Source organism: Barbus barbus (genome assembly GCF_936440315.1).
Source record: "Barbus barbus genome assembly, chromosome: 25".
In the NCBI taxonomy this organism is placed as follows: Eukaryota; Metazoa; Chordata; class Actinopteri; order Cypriniformes; family Cyprinidae; genus Barbus; species Barbus barbus.
This window is the reverse complement of record NC_136753.1, coordinates 16,812,569-16,830,535: the sequence shown is the minus strand read 5'-3', so window position 1 is coordinate 16,830,535 and position 17,967 is coordinate 16,812,569. Positions and strand designations below refer to the sequence as shown.

At 39.1% G+C, this 17,967-nt stretch overlaps 1 protein-coding gene across 5 annotated transcripts in view; it reads left to right on the top strand.

The window, feature by feature from the left end:
• pde4ba (phosphodiesterase 4B, cAMP-specific a) overlaps window positions 1–17,401 on the top strand; it is a 142,032-nt gene extending 124,631 nt beyond the window's left edge. For 4 of the 5 annotated variants that reach the window (XM_079376699.1, XM_079376700.1, XM_079376701.1 and 1 more), the window contains 10 exons: window positions 4,157–4,269; window positions 11,703–11,796; window positions 14,150–14,325; window positions 14,419–14,517; window positions 14,621–14,785; window positions 14,877–14,976; window positions 15,063–15,217; window positions 15,321–15,443; window positions 15,556–15,738; window positions 15,818–17,401. In XM_079376699.1, the coding sequence (XP_079232825.1) occupies window positions 4,157–4,269; window positions 11,703–11,796; window positions 14,150–14,325; window positions 14,419–14,517; window positions 14,621–14,785; window positions 14,877–14,976; window positions 15,063–15,217; window positions 15,321–15,443; window positions 15,556–15,738; window positions 15,818–16,186 (1,577 nt within the window). In that variant the 3' untranslated portion in view covers window positions 16,187–17,401. Of the gene's footprint in view, window positions 1–4,156; window positions 4,270–6,767; window positions 6,933–11,702; window positions 11,797–14,149; window positions 14,326–14,418; window positions 14,518–14,620; window positions 14,786–14,876; window positions 14,977–15,062; window positions 15,218–15,320; window positions 15,444–15,555; window positions 15,739–15,817 lie in introns of those variants that run through there. The other variant, XM_079376703.1, reaches the window with a different exon arrangement.
• The last annotated feature ends 566 nt before the right edge of the window (window positions 17,402–17,967 follow it).

The window sequence follows — 17,967 nt, the reverse complement described above, 5'->3', positions numbered from 1 at the left end:
ATTTATTTTATTTAAAAGTATATTTTTTTCTTTTTACTGTTAAAAATATGGTTGTCAGTACAATAATCATAATTACTCATTATTACATAATTATCATAATAACATCATTACTGATCATTCCTGACTAGTCATATACTAATGAATATCTCTCTCTCGCTCTCTTTCTCAGGAATTTCCCTATTTTAAATTACCAGTGCATATTTTATAAAGGTTTATAATTCATTATAATAAATTAAAAAAAGATTAATGTACTGACTTCTGGTAAAGAGTCTCCGATCCCAAATGGCTACATAATTGTTCATATATATATATATATATATATATATATTTAAAAAAAAATCTGAATTATATAGAATTGATGTAATTTAAATGAGATTGTTTATTTCCCTTAAATTCAACAAGCCATCAGTTTTTCTCTTCTCACAGAGAGAGACCAATCTGTTACGCTGTTTCACAATGTCCTTTGGCTACAAACAAGCTTTTCCAGAATTTCCCCAACTCTTTCTTTCTTTTCTTTCCCCCTCTCTTCTTACAATCAGAACCAGAGGAAGTGTTTTCTTATTAGGTCCATTGAGATTTGAGCTGACATCAGACGTCATGCTTCCTCTTTATTGGAAATGCTATAGTTTATCCTTCCTCTGCTTGACTAAGCGTTGAGACACTATGCAGGAATTTAGGAGGAGCATAGATGAAGGAATGAGAAAAAGAGTGAGAAAGGAAAAATGACACATAAGCACATGCTCTCAACTAATTCTCAATGCGCATCAGGAAGACAGACACACAAACCACATCCAACAGCTCACACAAACGCACAGCATGCAGCCATGACATTAACACCCTCAAACGACCAGAAGACATGATTTGATATTTGTGATCTGAAGTAACCTCAAATGACACATATGCAAGCATAGTTTGTGGCCACAAAACCCAACCTCTCGGTATGCTGATACTTTTTCTTATAACACCACACCTACACTTGTCCATAAGTGATGCAAGTCAAGTTCACACACATAGTTGTGCCGAGAAATGATCATTAAAAGTTGTATAACTGAAGAAAACTAAAAATAACTTACACATAGGAAATTCTTTTACAAATATTTTAAAAATTATGCTCATTTACATATATAATATAATAAAATATAATATTTGACTGCAGTCAAATCTAGGCCTAGAAATGCAATTAAATTCTACATAAGATGTGTCACCCACTCATGGTGACCGCCATGTTGAGATCACTTGACTGGCTGAATACATATTCATATTTTTGGTAAATGTAACTGCATGGTTAATGCACATTATTTCATTTATTCATTATTTTTGTTTGTTTATGCATGCGTAATGGCAGCTTATTAGCTGAAATCTGTCCCCTTTTGTCTGTAATTGGATGACCTCATGGTATGTGGGCAACTGCAGCAGGGCCATATGTCCGCATCTTTCCTGGACTGTTGCCTCTTTTTCCGAATCTGCTTGGGCCGTCGGCGCTTGTGCGTCTGTCTGTGTTGTGCACGTCTCAAAGGAAGAGAAAGGGAAAAACCCTTCTTACGCACATGTGGTCAGACACCTCACTGGTCCTGTCAAACATGCTTTGCCTCATAATGACAGATTTCAGACCCAAGACGTGTATGCATATCACCTTTACAGAGCGGTGTACAGATAGAAATGAAAGGAGGAAGAAATGTGAATAAAATTTATAGAACACTTAAAAGATACACCATAACTATCCTTTGTAATAATAAATGAAGTTATCTAAACCTTAATTCTTACGATCTATCCATCCATTCATCCTCCATATATCCATCTATCCATCCATCCATCTGCCATCCATCCATCCATCCATCCGCCATCCATCCATCCATCCATCCATCCATCCATTGATATATTATAGTATTATTTACATCTGCTTTTGTAATATTTATTTATTTTTCTATTGAAAATAATTCAATAATAGTTTAGAAAGATTTAGATTAGATTGTTTAAACTAATTCAAGTATTTCATGTAAATATTCTCAAAAGCTAAAACTGGATTTATCGTTGGGACTTGAGTCTTATCTAGAGACGAGAATGTTAGAGACTTGAGGGTGGTCTCTTGGCTTGGGTCAGTATGCAACCACCTAGCGACCACCCAGAACGAACACCCTAGCAACCGGATACCAATGCACTACAAACCACACAGAACACCTCAGCAACCGCATACCAATGCTCTGGCACCAACACGCGCACCCTAGCATTATGGCAGTTTTTCATGGGCAGGCGCTATTCACATTTTCATCAGGAATATAAAAACTTTGCTTATGCTTAGCTGCTCTCGTTTAGGTATAAAACTGGTTTGGTCCAGTTTTGTGAGAATGTAAATCTGGTTCAGAAAATCCACTTTCCGGCTTTTTGACATTGCCTTGGTGTTGCAGTCTACAGGTACCTCTCCATACGCTTAAAAAAAGAGAAAAAAATAATTACCCACACCAAAGAGCTTTTTTCTCCCGGTGGTCGGAGAGCAAATATGCTTGTGTGCCTTTGAACGTGTGGAGATTAGAGAGAAGTGCCGTCATTCGACAGGGCCCTGCTAAAGTTCTGCTGCTGTGTTGTGCTGCAACTAGGAGACCCACCACAGCAAAGTCAGACGCACACAAGGGCTCGTCTGTGTCCCAAAGCCACAGGGCACTGATTCACCAAACTCCCCTTTACTGTAAACACATCTATGCTTCAAGACCCACACACACAGCTCACGCCTATGCTTCATACATTTCTGTGGCGTGCAAGGAATGATGCAGACCCGTTTACGTACATCTTGACATTAATTCAAGCGCATGGTAAAACGTGATGGTGTGTCATTTATGTGTGTATGTAAATGTGCTTTTTGTTGCTTTTGTTTCTTTTGTTGTTTGTTTGGTTGAACAGTATACCCGTTTCAGCTTTTTTAATATATCTAATTATATTTAAAAAGTATTTTTTCCAAGTAGATTTAAAATGATAAATATAAAAAAATAAATATTGTAAAAAAAATAAAAAACTTTTTTTTACATATAAATGCACCAGTATAACAAATAAAACAGCTATGCAGCTTATTTCTTTACTTTTATTTATTTATTTATACATCTTTTTTAGGATTCTTTGATGAATAGTTATAGTTTAGTAGTAGTTTTGTAAAAGTCTTTATGTCCATTTTTGATCAAGTGAATGCTTGCTCAATAAAAATCTTAATTTCTTCAAAATAAAATTCTACTGACCTCAGACTTATAAACAGTAGCGTAAGTTTTATGAAAACTTTTAAATACATGCAAAATACAAAAATGCCATGCAGGACAAAAGTACAATGAGCATTTTTGAGTTATAAAGATGAATCTGATTCACAGAAATCAAATTTACTAAAGCTTGAATTAAAGATGCTAATAAAATGTCTTCCAGAAAATCACCTTTAGGAAACCTAATGATCTCCTAAATAAAATATACAAATAAATTGAATCATCAAGATGTAGCTTAATTTTATATTGCCAGTGAAATCACTGTGAATATACAGTGAATATTTGTCTTAAAATGTGCATGCAGTTTTAATTTAATGCATTTTTGCAAGATAAAGTGTTTTTCACAACAAGAAAATGTGTGTGTGTGTGTGTGTGTGTGTGGGTGTGTTTACGAACAAGTTTATACAGCGAGCTTTGCAAAGTAGCCCCCTTTGTCTCTTCTCTATTGACATCAGAGCCTACAAGTACCAGAAATGATAAAAAAAAAGGGGAAGGGACAAGAGAGAGTGAGAGAGAGAGATACCAAACGGGGCAATGAAATGAGGAAACACAGAGCCAACAGGCTGTATCAGCCCACCGCAGCCAACTCTCAGACATGAGTGAGAGTGGCACGCAAAGAGAGGGTGACACCAAGAGAGGCAGGAGGGGGTGAAAGGAAGGGGCACGAAGCCAAAGAGGCAGTATCACCTAGCCACAAGGACTGGGCCAATGAGAGGGAGCGAGCAGGGGGGGAGATCTCTCACAGCTAGTGGTCAGAAGAACCCACTCTCACTCTCTCATACAGTCTGGGAGTGTGTGTGTGTGTGCGTGTGTGTGTGTGTGCGAGCCCAGGATGAAGGAACTTCTGGCGGGCTTTGCTCGAGTGGCCGTGCAGCAGGATTTTCATGGTGCCCCCGTTTCTGTGTGTCTCTGTCCAGACGAGTCCTACCAGAAGCTGGCCGTGGAGACCATGGAGGAGCTGGACTGGTGTCTGGATCAGCTGGAAACCATCCAGACGTACCGCTCCGTCAGCGACATGGCCTCCAACAAGGTGAGAAGATGCAGCACATCACTTTTAAGAGCTCCTCTGGAAGTTGTAAAAACTCTCAGAGGATGCTTGCACAGTATATCATACTCAAAAACATTTCGTGATAATTTAGAGTCTGTTTTTGTTTGTAATGCTTCTCTCAACGGCCGCTTTGTGAATGGGGCTATTGAGAGTCGGTCCTTGTGCCAGTTAGCTTGCATTAAAAATTCAGGCTGCTGTTTTCTAGCAGTTAATGCAATTTCAGATGGAATCTGTTTGAATATGCAAAATAGTTTTGAAATTCTAAGCTTTATTATGATTTAGTTATGGTGCGTTTTCCAAGGTATTTGAAGTATAAGGCTTCCTTAGAGATGCCACATCACTTTACTATCATAACAGTCTCACACGTTGTCTGCATAAATGTGTTAGCAAGTCTTCCCAGCGTATTGAACAGGTTTTAGCATGTCTCTTTTCCAGCACGTTCTTCCCACACCCCTTTATGTTGCTTTGGAAATGCGGTGTACTGCGGTATGCTCTGAAACTGATTTGATTGACAGCTTGTTGAACAATTTATATTAAAAATGAGGTTTATGAAGTTAAATATTAACTTTTTATTAGGAGACCTAGTTTTTTTTCTCTTCTTTTCTAGATTTGAATACACGTACAGCACTTTATAGCATAATCAAAGCAATATGATATACAGTATAATTGAATTTGAAATGTCCGATGACAAGCAATCTCTGTCAGTGTTACAGACACATATATACATGTTTCAACCTTTATTGTTTATCGTCTTTTTTGTACTTTTAAATACTATGTGTTGTTTTCACATCGCTGTCAGTGTCATCTCATGTGATTTACTGCATAGCTCCACAGTGTGTGTGTGTGTATGTCCTGCAGCTGTGACTCAGGTTTCCTGTCTCCTTCCTAAGCTCTAGCCGGGTCCAGACTACAATGGGAGTGAGTTCTGTATGGCAGGGCAAGGCCACACTCCCTGTTTGTTTCTTCTTCTGCTGACGTCAAACAGGCATACACTGCAGCACAGGGACTTTTACTGCAGACAATAGAGATGAAATACACACTAACTTCCGTACACACACTCAGAGGCTCAATCATACAGATACATGTGCAGGAAAGGGACAGATTTTGGGATGACAGAATTCTCAAGTATGTAAACATCCTTAAAACATGATCATTTTACTTTTCATGGAAATACGCATGTTAATGCTTTTTATTGAGATTTAAAAAAAAAAAAGAATTTGCATTTATATATTTTTATGTTTTTATTATTTATTTATTTTTTTCATCTAAAGTAAAATTACGAGTCTAAGGGTGTATATATAATTTTTACTAGAGAATCACAAAAATACTCGTCATTTTATTTCAGTGCATGCAGGCCAACAATAATATTCATGAATGAACAATACAATACATATGCAAGAAAATGGGACATATACAAAACCTGTGACTGTGTCATGATTGGCTCAAGACATGCTCATATCCTGGGAGCTTTTGTATGAGTTTGTGGAAATAACACATAAAGATAGCCATCAGACTTGTACAGAGAATACCAGGACGTCTGACCTTTTGCTGCCCTTTTGAATGCCTGTGCTGTTTGATGTGTATTACACTTTAGCTGTGTGTGCATGTAAAATCTTTACAGTATGAGCTTCAGGATTTCTCGGCCAACATGTAATATGCATATTCTGTTTCAGTCAACTGGATATTCCAGTCAAGATAACAGAACTGCAGACTCGCTCTTTTTGTTACAGTAAATCGACAAAGTTGTTTAAATAGATACTAAAGTCCATGGCCATGAATCCCCAAATGTAGTCACCAAGTTATGAGAGAAAATTTCCTTTTCAGACTATTTTGAAAAAAGTTAAGTCAAATTTTATCAAATGGCAAAGATTTCTTTATTATATTGTATACCATTTATGTATGTTTTACAAATTTGCATACATTTTATAGCTTCATTGGCTGTTTTTTTTTCAGATGTTTGTCATGAAATTCCTATGGAGACATAAAAATAAAATTAATGTAATATATTGATATTTGAATTATTATAATAACTCTTTCTTATAAATCTCTTTTTTTTGCGATTGTTGCATTTGTTGAGATCTCTTTTAAAAACTCTAGACACGTGAAGTTAATAATGTCCTCGGGAGAGAAATCTAAAAAGCAGGATACTTAAAAGTTTCCATTTCCTTTGGATACAGCTTATAAACTTTCTAAATTTGAAAACTTTCAGATTTTTGTAAGTGAGGACTTCCTATAGATCTGCATGTACGTGGCAGTATATGTTTGCTCTGATGACTTTTTAGAAATCACATCAGTATGCTTGATCTGATTCCAGAGCACACTATTTACCCTATAATCTATGTTGCAATGGGATTAGAGTTCCAGTGTATGTGTGTGTGTGTGTGTGTGTCGGAAGGAGGCGGTCCCACAGTGAGAAGGGGAGTGTGTATACAGTGACACACTCACACACTGAAGTATAGTCAGCGCTCACAGCTCAAAATTAGTCAGTAACGCTATTGTGCCTGTCAAACGTCGAAACTTAAGACTAGGGTGACACAGACTCACAGCAAGCAGGACTTAGAAAACTTAACTCACTTAAAATGGGAGCTTGCTGCTTTGAGAGGAAAGATCAGAGAAAGATTGGAAAAGTTAACTGCTGGAAAAAGGTGAGCCTCTGTTTTAAACTTTTGTAAGTTGTTAGTGGGCTGTTCATTTTTTGTTGGATGTTACTTTGTGGACTTTTCAAGGGCATACCTGTTTTTTTCTTTCTGAATTCTGATGATAAGTGTGCTTTAAAGATGAAAAGGGATTTCTTGGAAAGGTTTATTTTTTGTGCAGTGCTTTCTTTGTGTTGAAAAGTTATAATTAAGACAATGTGGATAAAACAGTGTAGTTATAAGTTATAACTTTAAAATAATTGGTTGTATAGTCCCACATTTATAATAATATAAGCCAGTCAGTGCATGTAATATTGAGCTGATGGTCTCAAGTCAAACTAGTGTTAGTTTCTAAAGTTCCTGCATATTTAGTTGGTTGTAGACTGAGAGCACCAGTATAAGCTTGCATGCAAATTGTTGTTAAAATAGTTGTGTAAATGTTCAGTTGGAGTGTTTTTATTTTTGTTTTCTGATAATCACAGAAACAGTCTTTGTCAATTTTAAACAGTTGAAGTTCCTTTCTAATCTTAATGGATTTAGATTGCTTTCTCATTGTGGATATACTTGCGACTAAAGCAGCTTATAATGTATTAGTCTGTAATTTAGTAACTGCTTATTATTTTACTTTGTCCATTATTTGACTTTACACACACACACACATTCGTGCACATATTGAGAAGTTCAGAGGAAGTGAAACGTTGGGCTTATATCCTCAGGCATTGTTGATATTGCACACAAAGAGCTGCTGGTTTCTTCAGAAGCTGTTATGTCATTATTGATGTTACTGTTCTAATATACCAGAGAACTCGTTTGTCATCTCAATGTGCGTCACAGTCTTTCAAAGTCTTCTTCCAGCGATCATCATATATCAGTGGCTGTTAAGAATTTGCTGATTTTGCAATTATGTGTTTCTCAAGTGACTTCATTCAGTGCAACAAACCTCCCACAATTTCTGACCAAGAAACAAATTTGGATTTTCCCCACTAGATGATGTACACAAGACATTTGCTGTAGTTAGATGTAATTAAAAAAAAAAAAAAAAAAAAAACATGTAGTGTGACATTTACATACAAGTTTAAATACAGAGAGAGCGAGAGAGAGGAGGAAATAAGAACACAGATCTCGACTGACAATGGACAGCTGAAAAGTGAAATGTATTTTGATGATTGATTGATTGATTGATTGATTGATTGATTGACTTGTCTGTCGTACATCAAACACATTGATACTTTAGACAAGGTCATGATGACAGTACAAATTGACTGAAAAGCCCGCCGGCGAACAGTGTGAGGTGACCCCACAAATCTATCTCACTTAATATCTGTGGGTTTATGCCACCCACTAGTGGAGAAAATAAAATAGCATCCAATTTGCTGATTATCCTATTTTAAAGAAATGCAAAAATGAAAACTTGCATCTAGGTATATAAAAAATTACAAATTATTATGATATGCATATTTGCTGCCAATGGGTAGTTAACATGAAATATATTTGGGAAGCTGACACGTTCTTGAGTGTCACAGGCTCCATATAAAACTATTTTAAAAAGCAATTTGCATATTTTTTAATTACAAGGTAGCTTTTATGAGGTAATATTAAATGATATATAAAAAGGAAATTGGTTACAGGACAGATGAATACACATTCATATACATTTTAACTTTAAATCTTGATGTTCAATATGTGTCACCGACCCAGATATAATTTCCTAAATAAATTATTTTTGGCCTCTAAATGCATTACACCGTTAGCTGATAGAATCGGTTAGATTTAATCAAGTGTTTGAAGGGTCTTTCTCTACAGAATGACGGTCTTTCAGAATGAAATTCCTTCATTCACCCTTTACTCTTCTCAGAGCAGAAGTTGTTGCACATCCGCCCCCCTACAGCCATGTTTCTCACAGAGCTTAGAGAGAGACACTCACATGGATTTACTGATATGGATGATAAGAAATATGAGCCGCAGAAGGCAGCGCGTCTTTGATATGTCAAAGTTGTTTACAACTCGTCTCACGCATCGCTGAGGAACCCCCACTGCAGCATAATGCAGAGATTCTCGCTATTTTCTGTCTTTCTCTTTCCCCCCTCTTTCCCTTTCTCCCTCCCACTCGCTTTTTCTCATGAAGGCGCACAAACACAGACACGCACACACATTTCACAGTTTGAAGAATCCAAAAACATTGCATGAATCCTTTTAGCTCCTCAAATCTGAGACCTTCTCTGTGTTAAGTGGCGAAAACAAGCTCTGTTTAAAAGAAAATGCTATTTCAGTATTTCTACTCCAAGATTTCCTGTTTAATTGAAGATTACTCGCTGTTCCTTTGTAATTATTTATGAAATGTACAAGCAGCTGAGTGTAAATTGTTTCAATATAAATCCTTTGTGTAATTATGCATCTAGTGTTTTTTTGGTTAAGAAATGCACCATTTGATCCATCATAGGTGAGGATGATGAGGACAGCTTTGTCTGGTCTGCTGGTTTTAGTGGTTTTGGGTACTTTTAAGATGGTCCATTTAGGAAATCAATAGGTTGAGCAGCTAAATCATCCAAACACCATCCTAATCCAACAATTGGCTTATTTTTTCCTCATATTCACTAAGGGTTTTCTCTGTCATTGGACTCTGCCTGAGGTGGCTTTATCAAGTACGGCTCATCGATTTTGGCCCTTTGCCTCCTCCCCGTTCTGTTGAATTTGGGGTTGATTTGGCAGATGTTACTGAGACGCAGTGGTGTCCTCGTGATTCCTGGGCAGCCATCTTTGGAGGCTAGGGAGGAAGGGAGGGAGGGAGGGAAGCCTCAGTGGCAGCCCATGTCACATGACGCTGTTGCCATGGCGTTGGGATGTTGGTGTAATTGGTGTTTGGATGTAGACAGAGAGGCAGAGAGAGAGAGAGAGTCGTGGGGGGTGTTGATGTCACCGAAAAAAGACAAAGAGAGGCAATTATCCAAGCCTACATATGAAGCCTCATGCATTATGGGAATGTAATAAAGAAGGCTGACCAAGCCTGAAAGAACCCAGACTCATCTAAAGTTCCCATCTTCGCTCTTACAAGTTGTACTCGATTAGGAATCCCTTAAAATCGATGAATTGTTCCCAAAAAGCCGAGGGCGTCCTTAGACTCTGTCCTTCTTTACGTGTCTTTTTCTTCTCGCACTTTCCCTGCATAACAAAGCAGGGGCTCCCCCCCTCCTCTGCCATCTCTATGTCAAATCATATGTACCCGTGGAGCGTGTTGCTGGGGCTGACAGACTCGAGACCGGGGGAGAGACGCATGAGGGAGGGGGCGAGGCAGAAGGAGAGAGAGAAAGACAGAGCGAGATGATGAGAGAGCACAAGCTTACTGCAGCAGTGGAGCGGCACTAATCCAGCAGAGGAGACCCCCCCTCCAGCCAGATGAGCATCCCAACGTTTTTTTTCCTCATCCCTCCCTCCCTCTGCTCCACTGTTCCTTCATCTCCTCCATAATTCATTGGCAATTCCAGACCCTCTGCTTCGCTTCCAGCTCCGGCCGTTGCTCTCTGGATCATCCTCCAGCCCAGGACGGGTGTTCCCATCCGCTGTCGGCCCCCGCTCGTATCTGCAGCCATGGACAGTCAACAGCAGAGCGATTCGGCCGAGAGCTGCCGTGAAGACTGCTTGTATCTGCTTTTTGGCTACTAATCCATACCTAGCAGAGTAGGAGAGGAGAGAAGAGGGGATTTTTCGTTTTTCCCAACCAGAAGAATCCCTTTCGTCTGCCTCTCTCTGGCTCTTTTCCTTTGTGGTATAGGAGTGTGCTGTTGTGGATTTCGGGAGCTTAAATACGATCCAAAATGCCTGAAGCCAATTACCTTCTCTCTGTATCCTGGGGTTACATTAAGGTGTGTATGGCGGCTACTAAGCTGTTTTTTGGTCTGCTAATGGAGGTTGGTTTTGGTTCGGTGTTTGTTGGTGGTCTAGAGAGACACTGAGGAGGAAAACCTACCGCAAGTCTCGCTGTGTGGCATCCTGTGCTGGAATGTCTGCATCCGAGCTCTATTTTAAGCTGTTCTTTTCAAATGAATCTGTTGTATTTTTGCTAAGATGTTGATTTGGATGTCAAAGCACAGTTATATGGGTTGTTTTTGTGATTTATCCCTTTGTACTAATGAAGCTTAAAAATCAGAGATGTGGCGCAGGATATGGCTGCCGTTTTTTTACTTATTTAATTATATATGCATTTCTTTATTTATTTCTTATCAACATTGCGTCGTTTTGGAATCACATCATTGCTTTGGGAACATATATTCATACATTATATGTGAAAATAAATACTAAAGAAAAAATTACTTTAAACTTGGCAACAGTTTGAAAATTGCAGTTTACAAATGAAATCTCAACCAGTGTCTACCTTGTCTCTTGTACTGCACTTCTCTCTCATTCTTTATGCATTTGCATTATTTATGCTTGGTATGAGGTATTACAGATTTATTAAAAAACAAGAGAAATTAATGCATTAAAATAAATGCATGAATATTTTTAAAAGGAGATTTAAATATATTAGCTATTAAGATATTTAGAGATAAGTTATTAGATTTTAAGATATTAAATATTATTTTTATATTATTTATATTTATTATATTATTTATTTGGTAATATTTAACATTTTGTACCCCATAACACATTGCGGTATTTTATGTAAATGCATGCCCATATAAAGGAATTTTAAAAATCTTGAAAAATGGCAGCCCTGTTGAAGATTCAATATTGAACCTTTTTTGGGGTTTTTGACTAATGATTCTCCCTCTTTTTCTTTTCCAGTTCAAGAGAATGTTGAACAGGGAGCTGACGCACCTCTCTGAGATGAGCAGATCTGGCAATCAGGTGTCGGAGTTCATCTCCAACACCTTCCTAGGTAATCACACACAAATTCACTCTTACGCTAAAACACTAAGTCATCGCTAAACATTGGCTATATACAATATGCGCCATTGTGGATTGAATTCGGGCTGCGTCATGTCCAGAGCTGAACTGTGGTTTAGACTCACTGATGCTGTATATCGAAAATCTATGGAAAAAAAACAAACAAAAATCCATTAGATGTGAAAATATTGTAGATTAAAAGATAAGACATGCAGTACAAAGGTTAATTTTGTTTGTGGAATGCCGTGAGATGGCATCAGACTTTCGTTTCTGCACGAGGAGAGAGATCCCCAATGCAGCAGTTGGAAAAAAAGAGGAAGGGGAGGGTGGAAAGGAGAGCAGGATTAGGGGAGGGAGGGAGAGACAGAGGGGGAAGGGATCCTGCTGTAAAGCAATGCTGATGGTGGAACCCCCCAGCACGGAACATCCAGGCAAGAGAACCTGTGACTCATCCAGCTCCTGTGTTCTCATTGAGAAGCCATCGCATGCCCCATCTAAACACACTGACGCACCTCATGTACCTTGCCGCAGTGTGCGGTCCCGTTTCACTGCAAAAAAAATTTTTTTTTTAATCAGTATTTACTAATAAAATGTAAAAAAAATTTTAACATCTGTATGAAATATTATAAAATGTAATGCATTAGAAGTTATTATAATATAATTATATTATTTTTATCAATTCAAATCCGTTATGGTAAAAAAAATAATTTTTACTTGATAAAAAGGCAAAAATATAGATTTAAAAATGTTTTTGCAGTGTAAATTTGAAAATTTGATGACAAAATCTGCAAAAAATATTGGTGTCCATTCTGATGGTGTACAACTTTGTGTTCGGATTATTTGGGACTAAACGTGGTTCGATTTTCCTGGGATTAAATGTTAGCTGTGAAACATCTGTGCGCTGTCACGTGTGACTGCTGTCTTTATGCCTCTGCGATTTCGCTGTCTGCATCAAAACGCGTGAGTTTAGCAGAGATGAGATTAAATCTGACCCGGACATAATGTCTCTTTCCTTTTTTCTTTCTTTTTCTGAAATCTTGGATCTGTGCACACAGTCTGTACATGTGGCTTGCCTTTGGTTGTTTGCTTTTTTATATGAGAAGGAGACATAAAGTGACATGTGACAGAGAATCCTGCAAGGAACGAGGTGAAAAGAAAAAAGAGCTCTGATGGATGTTTGTGAGAAAACAAGCAAATTGGCTATAATGAGCTCTGGGAATGCTCTGTGGGATCAAATTGGAGGCATTTTCTCTTGATCATGCATCTTTACTGCAAGAGAAGGAGCAAAAAACAAAGGAAAGAGAAACGAGTACTCCCTCATCCCTGTCCCTTTCCGTTCCATCATCGTAATAGGGCGCCTCGCATTTCTTCACTCAGGATATAAGCCCATCTGAATGACTGCGGTGCTGATTACGGCACGGGTTCATGTTTAACAGAGACATATGAGTGAAGAGGATAATGACTAATGAATTAACCAACCCTCATATTACACCTTCTCTCACTCCCCATCAAGCCAGCGGCTATTACCAGGTGTTATCGCAGTCTTACAGCGACGTGCCAGAGCTTTATGGCTAGAGAGAACAACGTTATCTGCAGTAATTGAGAAATTGAAAATAAGAATTCTGTCCACTCATGGCCTGTGGCTCCTTCGGAGAATTTGGATTAGCATTTCCACATGAGAAAATCCCTAACATGAAAGTTTATGGCATTTTTGCCCCAGAGATACGCCCTTGCTGTGCTGCCATTTTTTGTCAATTGATATTTCCTGAGGGTTGACCTTTGGAGATGCCATATGAAACAGACATGGGCTCCCCTGCAGTTTGTTGACAGGTCTGTCACAGTGAAAATGGAGAGTGGAACTGGAGGAGAAGGATAGGAGGGGCAAAGCCCCACTTGAATAGCTCAGTGGCAAAGTCGCTGTGAATTGGGTGTCTGTTCTGCCGTTCGAGGGCAACGAATCCTGAGAAGCACACGCACTGAGTGCAGATATGAGCTATTCAGCTGTGGCGCTGCACCTGGGCCAAAGGCGTCTGCTTACGTCACTAAGGGAAACACGATACATGGCCACCCGTTTCCCAACAATGAGTTTTTGTGCAGGCATGTATGTGTCTCGTCTGTGTGAAAACTACAGTGAAGAGATTGAGTAATCTGGAATGTGATCTGCCAACAACTGTAGTGCACAGTAGTGCATGATCTGTTTAGAAAGATTTGAGGACCATCTCGGTTTCGTGGTTATCAAACGTTCATTGTCCACATTGCCTATGGAAATTTGAGTGTAAGGCTAGAAACCACCAGGAAAGAGACCAAAATTGTTCTAATCATTTGTTTCTCTCTGTTCCTCACAGATAAGCAGAATGACGTGGAGATTCCCTCGCCTACACCTAAAGCCCGCGAGAAGAAGAAAAAGCAGCAGCTGATGACTCAGATCAGTGGTGTGAAGAAAGTATCCCACGGGCCCAGCCTCAACTGCGAGATTGCTCGCTTTGGCGTCAAAACCGACAAAGAGGATTTACTGTCAAAGGTAGGTAGAAGATTGACTAATACTTAAGTGCTCTTAGGTGTGTTCAACTGAAAATTTGTCTTGATCTCATTCCCTTGTGTCTTCTCTTTCCAGGAATTAGAAGACCTGAACAAATGGGGCCTGAACATCTTTACAGTTTCAGAGTATTCTAACAACCGGCCTCTCACTTGCATTATGTACGCCATCTTCCAGGTCAGTTCTTCCTCCAGCCTTTCTTTTGATTTTGACCTCCAACATTTTGCAACAAAAATGTCATTGTTCAAGATTGTAATAATATTGCTTCTCTCTGTAACAGGAACGAGACTTGCTTAAGACATTTAAGATCCCGGCAGATACTTTTGTGACGTTTATGATGACCCTTGAGGATCATTACCACCAAGATGTGGCCTATCATAACAGCCTTCACGCTGCTGATGTGGCCCAGTCAACTCACATTCTGCTGTCCACACCTGCTCTAGATGTAAGAACGCTTTTCTTCAGGTGCAATTTTCAGAGTTTTCCCTCAAATGATTTCATATATCTCACCATTTTTTTCAATTTGTCCTAAACAGGCTGTCTTCACGGATCTTGAGATCTTGGCAGCCATTTTTGCAGCAGCTATTCATGATGTGGACCATCCTGGAGTTTCAAACCAGTTCCTCATCAATACAAGTGAGTGTTCTCAGTTCCCACCCTACTATGAGTATAACACTTATGGATACACTTAAATTAATTGCGTATTTGCTCATTTCTTACAGACTCTGAGTTAGCACTCATGTATAACGATGAGTCAGTTTTGGAGAACCACCACTTAGCCGTGGGCTTTAAACTTCTCCAGGAGGACAATTGTGACATCTTCCAGAATCTCACTAAGAAACAGAGGCAGTCACTCCGAAGGATGGTCATCGACATGGTGAGGTTCTTCACTTCCGTCCTTCCTTTTAGGCCATCTGCTTTCATTTACATTGCAATTATTTAAATGCTAACACATATTGTTCAATGTTTCCTGTTAATAGGTACTTGCCACAGACATGTCTAAGCACATGACCTTACTGGCCGATCTGAAGACCATGGTAGAGACGAAGAAAGTGACAAGCTCAGGAGTTTTGCTTCTGGACAACTACACGGACAGGATACAGGTACATGTCTTTCTGTTCTCCTTCCCATTGGAAAATCCAATGATTTCATGATCTCCATAAATTAGAGGAACATGATGAATTGCAGTTGACTCAAATTGTGATGTTACATCAGGTCTTGAGGAACATGGTTCACTGCGCCGATCTGAGCAATCCCACCAAGTCTCTAGAGTTGTACCGGCAGTGGACCGACCGCATCATGGAGGAGTTCTTTCACCAGGGTGACAGAGAAAGGGAACGTGGCATTGAGATCAGCCCCATGTGTGACAAACACACTGCCTCAGTAGAGAAATCACAGGTTAGTTACTGTATGAGGTGTAACGGTCTCATGAAGTACCATATTTGAAGTGCAACATCTAACGCAGTTTTCTCTTCAGGTGGGTTTCATTGACTACATCGTCCACCCGCTGTGGGAAACCTGGGCTGACTTGGTGCATCCGGATGCCCAGGATATCCTGGACACGCTGGAGGATAATCGTAACTGGTACCAGAGCATGATCCCCCAGAGCCCTTCCCCACCCTTCTACCAGCCCGACAAAGAAGGCAACGGTGGGGGTTCAGGGCCTGACAAGTTCCAGTTTGAGCTCACGCTAGAGGAAGAGGACTCAGAAGGCACGGAAAAAGACGAACAGAGTCAGGGTGACGAGGAAGAGGATGTGGAAGAAGAAGAAGACAGAGGGGAAGAAATGGAATCCACTACACACATCCAGATAGTTACCGAAGACGCCTCACCTGTCGACACATAGGACTTGGCATCTCTTAATAGGCGGTAGCTGTTTTTTTCCCTTGCGAGAGGAGCAATCTTGCAGTTGATGCTTTTTAAAAAGCCCACATGGGGTGCTTTTTTAGGCCCTCGTGGGAGGAGCATGTCTTGCCCTCCTTGCACTTGCGTTTGGAGACAGTTTGGTAGGAGCTCTCAGGAAATAAATGCTGCAGACATTTTGGACCTGAACAATTGACAGGCGACTTTGATAAACATGAAGGATTGGGGCCAACGTGGACAGTTTGCTTGTTTGTTTACCTGGTGGTGAGGAGGAGACACTACTGAGAGGATTTCTCTGTTTTTGTACCAACACAAACTTTTTGTAAAGCTATGGGTGTGTGATGAGGTCAAACATGAACTACTGAAGAACAACTATTTGTAAAGAGAGAAACTGTTTACTTTTCTGTACCATTTGTCTAAAGACTGTGTGCCTTTTTACTATTGTCTTTTTAATAGTCTTTTATTTATTGAACACGTTTTAGTATAACTGTACGTTGAAATGTTTTCGTTTTCTAAAGCAAACCAGACCGAACATGCAGAATTGTTTTATATCTACGCTGGAGAGAGAACTTAGTGTCTTCCTTTGTTTGGCAATATAACTTAATAATCCAAACATCTGACAAATGATCAGAAAACTAAGAAATGATGACAGAAGCACTTTCTGTTTATTATAGCTACATTTGTGTCGGACTTTTTAAATATGAGCACAAACTCTGTTTATTTGGATCCGTACATCATCCCATCCACATTAGGGTAAAAAAATCTGTTAGGTAAATGCATTGTTGCACAAAAAACTTTAAATGCCCTTAAATATGAAGACCCCATTTACTTAGATCGTAAAACAGAATACAAGCACCCCCCCCCACCCCACCCCCCCAAATGCAATCACTATGGGTCTCATTATGTACAAAATAGCAGGGGAAGCCAAAGCTATATTCACTTAAACGTTAATTTGCTTTCGTCTCATCATAATTGTCTTCCTTACAGCAGTCGCTTTTCATTCTTCCCATCATACCTCAGACACACACACACAGAGTAAAAGCAGTCTAAACTAGCTTTTGTAGCTTTTTTACACACTTTGATACAGAACAATTCCTCATTCGTCTTCTAAATAAAATGTTATCTTTTCTCATGATCTGCTCACTTTTAAGACAGATAAAAACATTGACGTAAATTGATTTCCTTCCCCATCCCCTAGAACACCAAGATATGATTTTTAAAAAAATGTTTGAAACCTCTTACTTACGTTTCCTCTAGTACTTCAACAATTTCACTCGTCAGTTTTCAACATCCCAGTTTTATAATGAATCTATTGACATAGCATTGTCGTCTCACACATTTAGTCACCATTTCCATTTAAGTTTGTGTGTAGTTCATACTTTGAGGTACTTTACCTACCTTACACTCAAAGTCTCAACAGTGGAAACAGTTAATAGCCAAAGTAGCATGCAAATGTACGTTTGTGCGCACATATATGTATATATATATATATATATATGTGTGTGTCTACACGTTGCTGTGTTTGTGTGTGCAAGCGTCCGTCAGGTCGCTTGATCACCAGCCCACGCCTTTCACAACTCCTTCCATTCACTTTGTTTATATGCGCTCAGATTGGTCCTCTACTGTTTATAACAGTTTATTTATTACCGTTAACTGTACATAAGAAAAAATGTTTCTTTGTAAATGGGTTAATTTATATGCACTTGCATTACCTAAAACTGGTGGTGTTTCTTGTGTGGTGGGCTCTTGGACTGAGTCTGTTTT